General features: G+C 35.8%; 1 protein-coding gene across 1 annotated transcript in view; it reads left to right on the forward strand.

Annotated features, from left to right (window-relative positions):
• Positions 1-17,098, forward strand: part of SPAG17 (sperm associated antigen 17) — a 228,121-nt gene that overhangs the window by 110,497 nt on the left and 100,526 nt on the right. Inside the window, 3 exon segments of the mRNA XM_060141888.1 lie at positions 5,489-5,682; positions 7,242-7,339; positions 15,579-15,815. Of these exon segments, the coding sequence (XP_059997871.1) occupies positions 5,489-5,682; positions 7,242-7,339; positions 15,579-15,815 (529 nt within the window).

Genomic DNA, 17,098 nt, shown 5'->3' on the forward strand with positions numbered 1-17,098 from the left:
TTGAATGTTGGTGCATTTAATGTTGTCCCAGAGGTCTCTGAGACTGTCCTCAATTCTTTTCATTCTTTTTTCTTTATTCTGCTCTGTGGCAGTTATTTCCACTCTTCTATCTTCCAGGTCACTTATCTGTTCTTCTGCCTCAGTTATTCTGCTATTGATTCCTTCTGAGAAATTTTGATTTCATTTATTGTGGTGTTCATCATTGTTTGTTTGCTCTTTAGTTCTTCTAGGTCCTTGTTAAATGGTTCTTGTATTTTCTCCATTCTATTTCCAAGATTTTGTATCATCTTTACTCTCATTACTCTGAATTCTTTTTCAGGTAGACTGCCTATCTCCTGTTCATTTGTTTGATCTGGTGGGTTTTTACCTTGCTCCTTCATCTGCTGTGTATTTCTCTGTCTTCTCATTTTTCTTAACTTACTGTGTTTGGGGCCTCCTTTTTGCAGGCTGCATGTTTGTAGTTCCTGTTGTTTTTGGTGTCTGACCCCAGTGGCTAAGGTTGGTTCAGTGGGTTTTGTAGGCTTCGTTGTGGAGGGGACTAGTGCCTGTGTTCTGGTGGATGAAGTTGAATCTTGTCTTTTTGGTGGGCAGGACCACATCTGGTGGTGTGTTTTGGGGTGTCTGTGAACTCAGTATGATTTTAGGAGGCGTCTCTGCTAATGGGTGGGGTTCCCATCTTGCTAGTTGTTTGGCATGGGATGTCCAACACTGGAGTTTGCTGGTCGTTGATTGGAGCTGGGTCTTAGCATTGAGACGGAGATCACTGGGAGAGCTCTCGCTGATTGGTATTATGTGGAGCCAGGAGGCCTCTGGTGGACCAATGTCCTGAACTTGGCTCTCACACCTCAGAGGGTCAGGCCTGACACCCAGTCGGAGCACCAAGACCCTGTGAGCCACACGGCTGGAGTGCCTTCAGAGTTGGAGATGCTGGCCTGCAGTGTCTCTCCTTCTGTGCTGCACATTAGAATCACCTGCTTCTTCCTTGCTTTGCCCCAAAGGTAGTGTTCCACAGAGAAAAACAATAGCCTTGAAAACAGTCACAGCTCTGAGACGGCTTTTTTCCTTTGTGCTTAGTCGGGTTTCCCTTGCTCACAGGGAGCCACATGCAGAGGCATTGCATCCGGCTCTTCTGACCAGAGTTCCTAGTGCGGAATGGCTGCCACCAACACTTCAACTCAGGCGAGCCATGTGCAGAAGTGAGGCAAAGGACGCTGCATCCAAGACGGCAGCCAGGGACCATGTCTTACCATTAAATTTATAAACACACATTTTTACTTCAGGATTAATCCCTTTCCTTCCTTTTGTTAGATTCAATTTTCTTAGCTCATTCTTAGCATGCGATTTTTAAAAGTCATACATTCTATTTATATTCTTCTAGAAGTTACACTTATCCTTTTAAATCACATATTTAAACCTTTTTATGTAATAGCTAGGGTTAAAGAATATTAATATCATTTCACAGAAAATGTTAAAATCTTTAACATATTTTCACTTACTCCCAACAAATCTCCTACCTCCGATTTAGAAATTGCCTAAAAATTTTATTTCCAATTGTAAAGTAATATTTTTTAATCATAAATAAGTGGCATAAATAGTTGCCTACACTTAATTGTAAATTTTATTATTTCTTAACTCTTACTTATATCCCATGTTGTCTTGGATGTTTTTTCTTAATGCAGCTGGAAGACATTTGTGAGTAATTCTTTCAGAAAGTATCTGTGGGTAGCAAATTTCCTGAATCATTGCATGCTGAAATATTCCTTATTTTGTTATCTCATTTGAAATATATATATCCGTGTTCTCTCATCACAGATCAGTAGTAATGATTCTGGGTTTTGTTTGAAATGCAGACTTATTGAAAGGTCCTGAGCATAAGAGAGACATGATATGACTTAAGGATGAAACAGATCTTCCTACTTGCTCTCTCTAGAATAGACTACAAGGGGTCGAAGGTAGGAACAAGGAGACTTGTTGGGAGTCTATGGAAGCAATCCTAGCAAAAGGTGGTAGTGACAGACCAGGACGGTAGTGGTAAAGGGAGTGAGAAGTGATCAGATTCTAAATATATTTTAGAATATAATTATATATAATTATATAATTATAATTATAGATATAATATATATATTATATCTATCTATCTATATCTATCTATCTATATCTATTATAATATATAATAATAGATATAATATAATTATATCTAAATATATTTTAAATATGTTTTAAAAAATCATTTGGATTTCCTGACAGATTGGAAGAAGAACATGAGAAACAAGAGTAGTCAAAGATAACTTCAGGGTATTTGACCTATTCAACTCAACCTGATGACAAGTGCAGACTTGCCATCAGCTAAGAGGCCAAAGGGCTTGATGAGCAGTTTGGAGTGGAAGATCAGGAGTTTGATTTGGGGCATGTTGAGTTTGAGATATCTTTTACCTTCCAAATAAAGATGTTGTGTAACCATAATTCATAGTCTACAATTTTCAGGTTATTTCTTTCTCTTTTTTTAGGCAAATAAGGTATTTTATTATTAAATTTTTTAGTTATTTTTAACTTAATTTTTATTGGAGTATAGTTGCTTTACCATGTTTTGTTAGTTTCTGCTGTACAGCAAAATGAATCAGCTATACCTATACATACATCCTCTCTTTTTTGGATTTCCTTCTCATTTAGGTCACCACAGTGCATTAAGTAGAGTTCCCTGTGCTATATAGTATGTTCTCATTAGTCGTCTATTTTATACCTAGTATCAATAGTGTATATGTGTCAATCCCAATCTCCCAGATCCTCCCACCCCACCCCTTTCTCCCTTGGTATCCATACATTTGTTCTCTATGTCTGTGTCTCTATTTTTGCTTTGCAAATAAGATCATCTATACCATTTTTCTAAATTCCATATATATGCATCAATATATGATATTTGTTTTTCTCTTTCAGACTTACTTTGGTCTGTATGACACTCTCTAGGTCTATCAACATCTCTGTAAATGACCAGTTTTGTTCCTTTTTATGGCTGAGTAATATTCCATTATATATATGTACCACATCTTCTTCATCCATTTCTCTGTTGATGGACATTTAGGTTGCTTCCATGTCCTAGCTATTGTAAATAGTGCTGCAGTGAACACTGGGGTACATGTGTCTTTTCAAAGTATGGTTTTCTCTGGATATATGCCCAGGAGTGGGATTGCTGGATCATATGGTTACTCTATTTTTAGTTTTTTAAGGAAACTCCATACTGTTTCCCATAGTGGCTGTACCAATTTACATTCCCACAAACAGTGCTGGAGAGTTCCCTTTTTTCCACACCCTCTCCAGCATTTATTATTTGTAGACTTTTTGATGATGGTCATTCTGACTGGTATGAGGTGAAACCTAATTGTAGTTTTGATTTGCATTTCTCTAGTAATTAACAACATTGAGCATTTTTTTCATGTGCCTATTGGCCATCTGTATGTCTTCATTGGAGAATGACTATTTAGATTTTCTGTGCATTTTTTGATTGGGTTGTTTGTTTTTTTTATTGAGCTGTATGTGTTGTTTGTATATTTTGGAACTCAATCCCTTCTCTATCACATAGTTTGCAAATATTTTCTCCCATTCTGTAGGTTATCTTTTCATTTTGTTTATGGTTTCCTTTGTTGTGCAAAAGCTTTTAAGTTTAATTAGGAGCCATTTGTTTATTTTTGTTTTTATTTCCATTATTCTAGGAGACAGATCCAAAAAAATATTGCTGCAGTTTATATCAAAGAGTGTTCTGCCTATGTTTTCAGCTAAGCTTTTTATAGTGTCTGGCCTTACATTTAGGTCTTTAATCCATTTTGAGTTTATTTTTGTGTATGGTGTTAGGGACTGTTCTAATTTCATTCTTTTACATGTAACTGTCCAGTTTTCCCCGCACCACTTATTGAAGAGACTATCTTTTCTCCATTGTTTTGTATATTCTTGCCTCCTTTGCTGTAGATTTTAATTGCCCATAAGTGTGTGGGTTTATTTCTGGGCTTTCTATCCTGTTCCATTGGTCTATGTTTCTGTTTTTTGTGCCAGTGCCATACAGTTTTGATGACTGTGGTTTTGTAGTATAGTCTGAGTCTGTAGTATAGATTCCTCCAGCTCCATTCTTCTTTTTCAAGATTGCTTTGGCTATTCAGGGTCTTTTGTATTTCCATATAAATTTTAAAAATTTTGTTCTAGTTCTGTGAAAAATGCCATTGGGCATTTGATAGGGGTTGCATTGGATCTATAGATAGCCTTGGTTAGTATGGTCATTTTAACCATATTGATTCTTCCAATCCAAGAACACAGTATATCTTTCCATCTGTTTGTGTCCTCTTCAGTTTCTTTCATCAGTGTCTTATAGTTTTTGGAGTATAGGTTTTTTGCCTCCTTAGATAGGTTTATTCCTAGGTATTTTATTCTTTTTGATGCAATATTAAGTGGGATTGTTTACTTAATTTCTCTTTCTGCTATTTCATTTTTAGTGTATAGAAGTGCAACAGATTTCTGTGTATTAATTTTGTATCCTACAACTTTACCAAATTAACTGATGAGGTCTAGTAGTTTTCTGGTAGTATATTTAGGATTTTCTATGTATAGTACCATGTCATGTGCAAACCATGACAGTTTTACTACTTCTTTTCCAATTTGCATTTCTTTTCTTTAAAAGAGATCAAGAATTAAAGAAAATAATGAAGCAACTTGAGTATAGAATTCATCTAGCTTTATTTTTTCAAAACTTTTATCCTCACTTTCATACAATTTGACAGTAACTAATCTTTATTGTCAAACCTAAATATTTCAACTTTTTTCCCTAGCAACAACTTTCTTTGGACATTCATATATTGTAAGTGTACATAACATTTAGTTAAAATAATTACAATAGTCTGTATAAATAGAATAAATGGATTTGGGAGCAAATATTACTGAATCCTGGTAAGCAATAAGATGCTGATGTATACATAAATGCACAAGTAGCTTGGGGTGTAGTATTTAGGATGTGGGTATTCAAGGGCCAGTAAGTTTTATAGCAAGAGTGCAGTGTTTCAGCTAGTACAGTGAGTCACTTAGGTAGTGACTGGTAGTCACTTAGGATAGTACCTATTGTGCTATAAAATTGCCCTAAAAAGAGATTTTGCCATATTACTCTCCAATTAATAGCATTGAGAATGACTGTTTCTCCAAACCGTCATCAACTCTTGGTATTATCAAGCATTTTAATCTTTGGTTTGGATGGAAATATCTAATTTTTAATTTTATACATCTTTAATCATGAAGGAAGCTGAACAATTTTCAAATGTTTATTGGATATTTATATATGACTACTTTGTACAAAATATATTCTAGGATATATTGCTGTTACATTTGTTACATGGGCAATTTAGAATCAGTTCATTTTTTTAAATTTCATTTGCACAATCAGTATCTTAAGCACTTGTTGACTTTAACTAATATTAGCTCAATTGTCACCTGCTGTTCTTTGCTTTTTTTTTAGGAATTATTTGGAACTTGTTGCAAAATCCATTCAAGATTGGATCATAAAAGAAGAAACTGTATATCAGGAAGCTAAAATGGCTGAGGAAATCAGTAGGACCAAGAATGAGCTGGAAATAAAATCTTCTGCTGGTACCAAAATTTCTTCTACTAGCAAAATTTATTCTATTAAAAAAATCTAAAAATAAGTAACCAGTTGAACTTATACATAAGTCCAAAGACATTCTATTTAATTTAATCAAGACAGTGAGCATTTCAGGATGAAAAAGAGTTATCCACAAAATTTCTGAGACTCTTCACTTTCCCTAAAAAATAGAATAGCTGCATTCTAAATATGATGAAAATATTTGTTGTATATTGATTGATACTTGTCTTATATTGACCATACTTCCTGCCAGATCTGAAAGATTCAATCTATTCAGATCCAGTGTGATGCTGAGAAATGCCAAATGTCTTTATTTTGCTGGGATTGATAGGTTCACCTATCTAAGTTTTGTTGGCAATATGTGAGTTAGATTCAGAGTCAGTATGTCTCCGTAAGAATCATTATGGCTTCCAAAGTGAGATTAAAACAAGACCTTCCTTAGAAGAGTAAACAAAATAGTCCCGAGACTAACTGGGAGTTAGAATTTAAAAATGAAGGAAAAACGGATTATTGGGGGCCTGTGACATGGACTCTACAGGATGTTGGATCAATAGATATTTTCATTTTTGTTGTTGTCAATTTTCTTGGCTTTGATGCTGTCAGTCAGAGAGAAGAGGGTGAAAAAAAGAGGAAGGATACTTGATAAATAAGTGAAATGTTGAGGTAATTCATCTGGAAAGTAAAGATATTTCACTGGGTTCGTACAAAGGAAATGAGCTCTGTGTGAATAATACTCATTGTTTCTGATAACCAAGTTGAGAGTGATTTCCTATAAAGAAGCAAAACTATATAATTTCCAAAGTTTTTGCAACCACTATAAACTACCAAAGCCAATTTGCTTGGCTTGATTCTAAAATAAAACTTGGAAAACCAAGTCAAAGATGAAGCATTCACCTTTCACCAAAATGGTTACATAATCCATCCATCAACTCAGCCTTCCTCCTGATGGGGTGCAGCAGGACAGCACTAGGTAATTGGAATACTCGATGGGACTATCTAAAAAGACAGGTAGGGCTGCCGTCTCACAATCATGTCCAGGCCATACTTTACTGTTAGTAGCAAAAATTGTGGGTTGACTGCCTTTTCTTTATTCTGCTTCTGAGCAGAAGCAAAAGCATAATAATTATCTGGGTGTCTATGGACCAAATTCAGAAAGTGGTTTATTTGGAATTGGGATTGGAATACACCTGGTAGGTACTGCATTCAGTTTGAGGCCTCTCAAGTCAGGAGAGATGTAAATCTTCACAACAGAATAACTATGATGGCAAGAGGAGGGCTTCAGTATAGAAAGAAAAGTTACATTTGTTCTGTGTGGTCTTAAGGGGTTAAATTAGGATTAATTAGGTTAAAACTCTAGTGAGAGAGAGTCCAGTTCCCTAAAAGCTTCAAAATCTCAACACTTTGAGAATGGAATGTACTGCCTCCACAGATGGTGAGTTGTTCATCCCTAAAAGAGCTCAGTTCCACTTCAGATGTCTACTCTAGAGATGGCAAAAAAAGAATTCAGAGATGAGTGAATGGGGAGCCCCTACAACCCAGATGCTTGGTCCTTCTATGAAACCATATTTTAGAGAGTTTTACTAAGAAGTTTAATTTTCTCTGATTATAGGTAACAAAGAAATGAGCAAAACAGAGATATCAGATCAAGAAAAAGAAAAAGAAAAAGAGAAGGAAAAGATTCCTTTTATTTTAGAAGGCTCTCTCAAGGTAATCCAAGGAAAGACAAATGACACTGACAAATCACAAGTTCAAAGTTATTTTGTGCTAGTTTGTGTGGTATAACAGGAAATGATCTTTTTGCTAAACTTGAAATGACAGTCTCTCCACCAAGCTGTCTCCTCCATCAGATGATAAGCCTTTAGGAAACTATGCCAAAATCCAGGGCAGTGCTTTGTTCATAGTTGGTAAACTCTCTGCATCTGCTGCAGGAAGTTGTTTTTGTTTGCATTTTTATTGGAATTTTTAGTTACAAAAGTAATACATGCTTTTATAAGAAATCAAACTTAACCTGGCTGTCCTAAGACCCTAAAGTCAGAAATATTAATGATTTGGCATGTTCTATGCTTATACAAGCATGCATGCACAAATATAAGAGTATTCATGTTTGGTTTTGGTTTAGGTTTGGTATGTTTCTTTTTAACTCTGCTACATGCTTTTTTCTCTTGGCAACACATCATGAATATCACTTCCGGACAATATCTAGAGATCTAACTTATTTTCATAGCATTATATTAGTCTATGATTTGGATGTACCTTAATTTATTAAACAATTTCCTTAGTAATAAATACCACTTTTTTCTATTTATACAGAAATATTTAACTTTTATATAGTCAAATCAATCATCTTCGGCCAAAATTTAAAAGACACAATGCCAGATTTTGTCAAGGATGTGAAGTAAAGTAAATTCTCATACACTGCTGATTGAAGTATAAGTTGGTACTTCCACTTTGGAAAATTGGACATACATACTAAAGTTAAGCATATGATTTCTCTTTAACCAAATAGTTTCACTCCTAAGTATATACCTAATATACTTATGCATGCATGTGTTCACCAAGACACATGGACACAGTTTTCCTTGCAGCATTATTTTTAATTCTCCCAAACTGGAAACAATTCAAAGATTCATCAGTAGAATGCCTAGAATGGTTCATGTAATGAAATACTATGCAGCTCTGGAAATAAATGACATATAGCTACACACAGAAATATGGATGAATCTCACACACTTGTTAAGCAAAAGAAGAGAAAGTTAAAAGACTATATACCTTATGTAGGATTTTGTTTACATAAGTTTTTAAATAGGCAAAGTTAAACTAATGTATTAAACATTAGGATGATATTTGCCTTTGGGGCAGTACAAGTGGATGGTAATTGAGGAGAAGCGTGAGGAGGGCTTCTGGGGAGCTGGAGGTCGTCTGTTCCTTGACCTGGTGGTAGTTTTACAGGAGCACTTACTTGGTGGTAGTTCATTCAGCTGTTCACTTAGGATTTGTGCTCTTTTTGTATGTACGTTACAGCTTGTCAAAAAAAGCGTTTTAAAAACCTGTCATTTTTTTTTTTTATGGTTTTAGGGCTTCTGTGTTTTTGGTTCCATCAGGTTGATTACACCTTGAGTTTGTATGTTAATTTTCCTTCACTCTCTTAGAATATTTTCATAGATATTCTTTTTATATTCAGAGATCTAATCTATCTGAAATACATGTTTTGTAGCATAATGTAAGGGTCTTTTTCTCTGCCCAGATGGACTGTCATTTTACTAGTACTATTTAATTAAATGTAATATTAATCCCCACCCCTTAAACAAATTGGAATATTGATATGTCACATATTAGGTACCCATTTTTTAATCCATTTTTATAGATCCCTATAAAATGATAAGAGATGTCCTGAACTCTTCTGAACACTATAGTGTCTACTGAGTGTGTCCTTCAAAATTCACATGTTGAAAACCTAATCCCAATGTGATGGTATTTTAAACCATTTTTGAATGCTGTATTCTGTTTCAGTTAATTATTCTTATACAAGTACCATACTATTTTAATTACAGTAGCTTTGTTGTAAGCTTATAGACTGTGTAGGCAGGAGCTGATTTTCCCACCTCCATCAGTATGCAATAACCCTCAAAAGAGCATTGGTTAAGACTGGTGAGCCTCCCTGGCTTCTTGGTATTAATGGTAAAGATAATTACATGGCAAATCTTTAAGTTTATTATTATTTGCTGCTTAATCTTAGTAAATTTTTAAAGTATCTGTTGGTATTGAAACTAATATCTATTGGGGTTTTTTTCCCTTTATTTAGGAGATATATTGAATTATGGAGCTTGATTTAACAATATGAATAACCTTTGTATTTCTAAAACAAACTTCTCTTCAGCATTTCCTAAAGTTTAGTCCTTATCCCACAAAACCACATATGCCGTAATTGCCTAGGTATCTCTGGGGGGAGGAGAGACTTAAAATATACGTGTTTTCACTCCATTCTAACTGATCTTTGGGAATAGAACCTAGGAATTTTAATTTTTAGTTAAGCCCCTGGGTCCATCTTTATGTACATTATTGATGAAAAATTATAGCACCATTTTTTTCATGGAATGTTATTATTTTAATATTTTAATTAATATTTTAATATTTAATTATTTTAATAAATAACTTACTCTGTTCTGATAGTATTTTATCTAGAATTTTTGTGTCTATGATGAATGAAATGATAGGCTTTTGTGTTGTTCTTAACAAGCATTACTATTAAGGTTACGTTGGCTTCTTTTTTGCGGGGGGAGATGCTGCACCTCACGGTATGTGGAACTTCCCTGAACAGGGATCGAACCCACGCCTCCTGTAGTGGAAGCATGGGATCTTAACCACCAAACCACCAGGGAAGCACCATGTGTTGGCTCTTTTTTTTAATTTAAGTATAGTTGATGTACAGTATTATATAAGTTACAGGTGTTCAATATAGTGATTCACAATTTTATAAAGACAGCAATGGCTATTACAAAGGCAGCACCTAATCAAAAGATTGTGAAGCCTGTGAAGGTTTCTGCACCCTGAGTTGGTGGAAAGCACTAAGTTGGCAGATGAGATTTTCAAATAAAGATATGACTATAACTAAAAAAAAAATCACTACATTTATAGTTGTTACAAAATATTGGCTATATTCCCTGTGTTGTACAATAGATCCGTGTAGTTTATTTTATACCTAATACTTTGTACCTCTTAATCTCCTTCCCCTATATTGCCCCTCCCCCTCCCTCTCCCCACTGGTAACTACTAATCTGTTCTCTATATCTGTGAGTCTGTTTCTTTTTTTTTATATTCACTAGTTTTTTTGTATTTTTTAGATTCTACATGTAAGTGATATAAAGTATTTGTCTTTCTCTGACTTATTTCACGTAGCATAATACCCTCCAAGTCTATCCATGTTGCTGCAAATGGCAAAATTTAATTCTTTTTATGGCTGAGTAGTATTCTATTGTGTGTGTGTATATATATATATATATATATCTATCTCACATCTACTTTAGCTGTTCATCTGTTGATGGACACTTAAGTTGCTTCCATATCTTGGCTATTATAAATAATGCTGCTATGAAATTGAGGTGCATGTTGGCTTTTAAAATGAATTAAGGAAGCACAGCAAGGTTACTGTATGCAAGATTAACATAGAAAAAGAAATCACTGGAGTTCCTATTCACCAGCAATAACTGATTAGAAAATGTAACATAAAACCAATATCATTCACAAGAGCAACAAAAACTATAAGGTGGCAAGAAAAATAAATTAATAAAAGATTTTTCTTTATGGAGAAAATTACAACATATTATTGAAGGACAATAAACACCTGAATAAGTAGAAAATATACCATGGTCTGGATGAGAAGACTCAGTTTAGGATATGAAATATACTCATATACCTTTAAAAGTATATGCTCATACTTTCTTTTGTTTTGTTTGTTTATTTATTTATTTATTTATTTTTGGCTGCGTTGGGTCTTCGTTGCAACCTGCAGGCTTCTCTAGTTGCAGCGAGCAGGGGCTACTCTTCTTTGCGGTGTGCAGGCTTGTTGTTGCAGAGCAGGGCTCTAGGCATGCAGGCTTTAGCAGTTGCGGCACATCGGCTCAGAAGTTGTGGCTCGCTGGCTCTAGAGCACAGGCTTAGTAGTTGTGGCACATGGGCTTCGTTGCTCCACTGCATGTGGGATCTTCCCAGACCAGGAATCGAACCCGTGTCCCCTGCATTGGTAGGTGGATTCTTAACCACTGCGCCACCAGCAAAGTCCCGTGGGGCTTTTTTTTTAATTGGTACGTTTTTCATATCTGTGCCAGGCTGACCTCTTCTAGATCCTGAGTCAGGTCAGCGGGTTTAGGTTTTGTTAGTTACATCGGTTGATTTTGTTTTCTGCTGTGTTCAGTGCACACACTTGACAGCCATCCACTTCTGCTCAGAGGTAAAAGGGTATTCAGCTTTTCTGATATAATCCTGTTGAAGTCCCTCAGACCCATCTTCACTACAAGAGCAATTAAGGCTCCTTCCGTTGGTTTCCCCATTAGAGTGTTGTTTCTAATTACAGCATCATTGCACACACAGCCCGCCTCAACAATTTTGCTAACAGATGGGTTATAGAATCCATGAACAACATCACCATCAACAATCACTTCCCCAAATGGATTGTAGCCAACTCCAGTAACCTCAGCACGCAGGCCATCTGAAGTAAATATGTGGGTAACAGTCATTTCATTCTTCATCAGGGTTCCAGTTTTATCTGAACAAATCATGTTACAGCAGCCCAGAGTTTCAACAATAGGTAGTTTTTTCACAATGGCCCTTTTCTTTACCATTCTCATAACACCAAGGGCTAGAGTCCCTGTGACCACAATGGGAAATAGAAATATATTCCTATCAAAATTTCAGCAGTTTTTTAATGAACCTTGGAAAGCTGATTCTAAAATTAATAAAGAAAAACAAAGGGATAGGAGCTTTCTTTCAGATAGTATTTTACTGACAAATTCTCTCTCTTTATTTTTACCTTTCTGTGGCTTGATAATTTAAGTGTGTCTCTTGTAAACAGGGATTATAAACTAGATTTAAAAAAAATTATACTGATGATTTTTCTTTTAGCAGAAGACTTGAATCCATTTATACCTATTCTAATAAACTATATATTAAGATATATAGTTTATTTTTGATTTTCAATCTGTTTTCTATTTTCCTACCTTTTCTGTGATCCTTTTTTCTTGTTTTCTTTTGTATGTTTTTTTTCTTTTTTACTTGCAATCAATTTGATGATAGGGAACACTGATTTTAACTCTAAGTAAAATGTTATCCTCCCTCACCAGAAGAATTCTATTTTTCATATTTATAGACTGTATTCTGGGGAAAACTTGTACTCAGTGAGTTGTCAATAAAATATTTGCAGAAATTACTTTTCTTGCTTGTTACATAAATACCTACACAATATCCTTGATATTGTCTTTTGACCCAAAAAGCCTAAGTTATTTACTATCTGGCTCTTAATAGGAAAAGTTTATAATGTATCACTTTATTTCTATTCTTCTAGTGGTTGCTCTAGATTTTCAACTTGTATATATAATTTAATGAAGTCTCAATAAAATATCTTTCTTCCAGAACAATACAAGGAATTATTAAAATGGCTTACTCTCTCCCAACCTGTGTTTAAGTTTTATCTTGATTTTTTTTGTTCCCACAAATTAGACATTATTATTGTCATTGCTTTATATAGTCAGTGCTATTGAGATTTAGCCCCATGCTTGCCATTTGTTTTGTTGAGCATTTCTTCTCACATCTTCTATTTTGTGAGTATTTCCTTTAGAACTTCCTTTAGTGAGGGTTTGTTGCTATTGAACAGGTCTGAAAAATGGTTTTACTTTACCTTATTTATTAAACATAGTTTTAATTTATAAAATTCTTGGTTGACTTTTTTGTATCCTGTTAGTACTCTCAAGATTTTGTTCCACATTTTTCTACCTGATGCTGTAGTTGTTAATATTGGGTTGGCCAAAATTTTGTTCAGGTTTTTCCATAAGATGTTATGGAACAGACTTTTTTACCAACCCAATAAATTGATTGTCGATCTAACCTGTCATTCTTTTATAGACAGTTCATCTTTTCTCTCTAGCTGCTTTGAAAACATGCGGTGATGTGCTGGTAAATGTTTAGCATTAGCTCTCTAGGAAAAAAAATTCTGTATAGATAAATAGATAGTTTATTCTAAATTTTACTGATATATGGTATGTATAGCACACAATTTACAAATAATAAAATAGGTAATACTCTTTATTGTAAATTCCATTTAGCCAGTGGATTCTCACAGAATTGCTTTCATTGATTTTTACTAAGCTCTTACATCTTTAGCCAGCCTATAGTTGCAATTGGCAAACAAGTGTAGTGCCACAATGAATGCTGATTGATATTTTCATTTACATGAGCAAGTAAGACAAAAGTGAGCAACAGAGGGATATGTCTCACTTATTCACCAATGATATTAGCAACTTCTTTGCTGAATCAGGTAATAGTTTTTAAATACTCGAAGAATATTTCCTCAATTTTTTTTGTGCTAGTTACAGTGTAACAGCTCAAAACACAGCACACTGCATTATTAACATCTCCATCATTTTTTAAAGTCTATGTAGTCAACGAGTAGTCAGTAAATCCCTGATTTGTAGCATTTGCTGATATCTGTAGTGTAAATACTCCCATCATGGCTGACTTCAAGCTATTGATAAGATGTCACTGTATGTGGAGTTGGAAACAATATGCAGTAGCACACTGTTATAATTCTACCCTACAGATACAATTTACATAGATAACCCCAAGAGCATAGATCAGGGGTCCCCAACCCCCAGGCCGCTGACCACTACTGGTCCTTGGCCTGTTAGGAACTGGGCCGCTGTGAGAGCTGTGGGCGGGCGAGGGAGGGAAGCTTCATTTGCTGCTCCCTTTCACTCCCCATCGCTCACATTACTGCCTGAACCATCACTCACATTACTGCCTGAACCATCACTCGCATTACCTCCTGAACCACCCCCCACCCAGCCCTGTCCGTGGAAAAATTGTCTTCCACAAAACCGGTCCCTGGTGCCAAAAAGGTTGGGGACCGCTGGCATAAATCATAGTTAAATGTAACAAAGTAGTTAGGAAAGTGGTACGTTTTGAGTGTTTATTGCCTTTGTTTTTAATGGTATTTTATTGTGCATTTGTATCATTTGATTTTAATAATGGATGTGGTTAAAACTGACTCGCAAAATTCCTGAAAGTTTAACAATAAACTCTTCCAAGTCAATGTGACCCAGGTCCAGCACATCACTATCATTTCCTGGGTTTGATTCACTGGTTAGTGTCTTTCATCAGCTCTGGAAATGTCTCATCCATTATCTGTTCAAATACTGCCTTTTCAAAACTCCTATTCCATTTCCAATAGGGCTTTCAAACTCACTGATTTTTGATACTCTCTTGTTTTTACTGATACTTTTGATGCCTCCTTTTCTTTCTTTAAGCATATTAAAATACTTATTTTATATTCTCTGATAATTCCAATATCTGCAGTCTTTGCAAATTAATTTCAGAGTTTGTTTCTTCTTCAGGTTTTTGATTTTGACTTAGTTCCTCAGATTTTGTGATTTTCCTTTGTGAACTCACATTTTGCCCACAATCTTTACAGAATACTTTTAAGGTGATGTACATTTTGGCCACAAATCTATGTGAGGACAGGCTTGTGGTTAAGCGTTCTCAGGGCCAATTTCCTCCTGCCCTCTCTGCTCCTACTTTAACTCAGGGCCAGGGAAGCTAACTAGCTTTCATGATTTTACTCTATGGGGCAAGATTTTTTTCTAGTTCACTCAGTGAAGGTGTCATTTTAAAAAAATACCCATGCTATTCACAGGTCTCTGATCTCCTGGGTTCTGGCTCTAGTCCCTATAACTCCCAAAACCCAAGTTCTTGGCTTCCAGGGATGGGCAGATAACCCTGGGAAACTGCTGTTTTCAGTGCTTCCTTCCCTCATTGAATTAGTGCTTTCTCATATTTTTTACTTTGCTGCCAACATTGCTATGCATTACAATGCATTGCATTACATTGCTATGCATTACAATGATGATTTGATATTTTAGCCATCATTTCTGAAATATTTTATGCCAGGAATGTTTCTTTGTACATCTTGTCTACCATACTGCTGATTAACCATGTTTAGAACCTAAATTGGGGAAAAGCTGAAGTGAAGAGAGATCTCTGCAGAGGATTGGCAGGGTTTAGCATACAGAAGTTGGGTGAGAGAAAGAGAATCAAGGATGACACCACAATTTCTAGCTCAGTATTTTGATCCATCAGAGATACAGCTTATAAAAATCATGTTAAATATTCTCCAGAGTGAACCTGAATAGGATCAGATTTGTTTCAAAATCCTATTAATTTTTTAAAAATGTGTTTACAGGCATGGAAAGAACAAGATAGGTTAGCTGAAGAGGAACGCTTAAAGGAAGAAAGAAAAGCAGAAAAGAAGAGTAAGGACTCTGGTAAAAAGAAAGGCAAGGAAAAACTAGAGAAAGAAGATAGTAGGAATTTCAAGAGAGAAAATTTTTTAAAGGAGAAATTGGAAGCAGAGCAAATAAAGATCCTGGAAATAACAGAGGACCCCCTCCAGGAACCAGAACCTGAGATCGTTTACTCGGTAAAATCAATTTTCTAAAAAGCTCCTTTGGGTCATTCCTAATTGTTTGGGGAAGAACACAGCTTCTGTGGAAACATAAGGTTTTCAGTCTTCACTGCCACCACAGAGGCAGTGAAGGTGTTTTTCTTGAGTGCCATGAAGCTAGGTTTCTAGGGGTGGTAAAGATGGAAATTTGACACAAAAGCATTCACTTAGGTGTATGTAAATAAGCAACTGTGATAGGTCAGCATTGTATCAAACCAAACTTGGGTCCACTTGCCTGCACACAGTAACGCCAGTCTACTGACACCGGGTTGTGGTGAAGGAAAGTGCAACGTTTATCGCAGGGCACCAAGCAAGGAGTCCTGGGCAGCTAGTGCTCAAAGCAACCAACTTCCCAATGGGTTTCAGGAAAGCATTTTTAAAGGCCAGGTGAGGGAGGAAAGTCGCAGGGTATGTGACCATCTCCTGAAGACTTCTCTGATTGGTTGATGGTGAGGTAACAGGGCAGTGTCACAGGGGTTAACATTATCAATCCTTAGGCACCAGTAGGTCTGGGGGCTATGGTGCTCATGGTCATCAAGTACAATAGTTCATTTCTTCCATTTGGTGCTGGTTTTAGTATCTGTAAGGCAACTCAGGAAATGTGCCTCAAATACTATTATCTAGGTACTTCAGAGGAGCTAAAGCAGAGGATATGGGGGAGGAGTCTGTCCCAGGAAGGCCCATAGAGTCCTGCTCAGTTACAATAGTGGACAAAGAGGTTGGCTTTTTCTGTCTCAGACGATGGGACTTGCTGAGTACATTGGGTTGTCTCTCTGTATGCACCCACGTTACTTGCCTGTATGCTTTTGTGAAACCTTCCCTTTGCCAATCTCTTCCTCAAGCTGTTTTATGAGAAAAACCTAATCAGAAAAAAAAAAAAAGATGGGAAAAAAAGTAACAGCCCTTGTCCTTTCTAGTTACTACTCTGAGCCAGTTGTTCTCAAGCTTTAGCCTGCATCAGTATCACTTGGAGCTCTATTAGCGACACTTAGTAAAAAAAAAAAAAAGTCTTTAACACTTGACCTTCTAAAATGTAAAGTACCAATACTCCTCAGTATATTAGCTCTCTTTAAACAGGAAATTAACAGCCAATGAAGGAGAAATTGATAACTTTTTGCACTGCCTTGGCAATAGTCCAGTGATTTGAATTGCACTGGGTTATGAGGATGCTCCAGTGAACAGAATTTAAAATCATGTACCTTCTTTAATTCTACCTGTCATTATAACACTACAGGAGGTGCCAAAGATAAGATGGACAC

This window comes from Lagenorhynchus albirostris, chromosome 2 (genome assembly GCF_949774975.1).
Source record: "Lagenorhynchus albirostris chromosome 2, mLagAlb1.1, whole genome shotgun sequence".
Classification (NCBI taxonomy): domain Eukaryota; kingdom Metazoa; phylum Chordata; class Mammalia; order Artiodactyla; family Delphinidae; genus Lagenorhynchus; species Lagenorhynchus albirostris.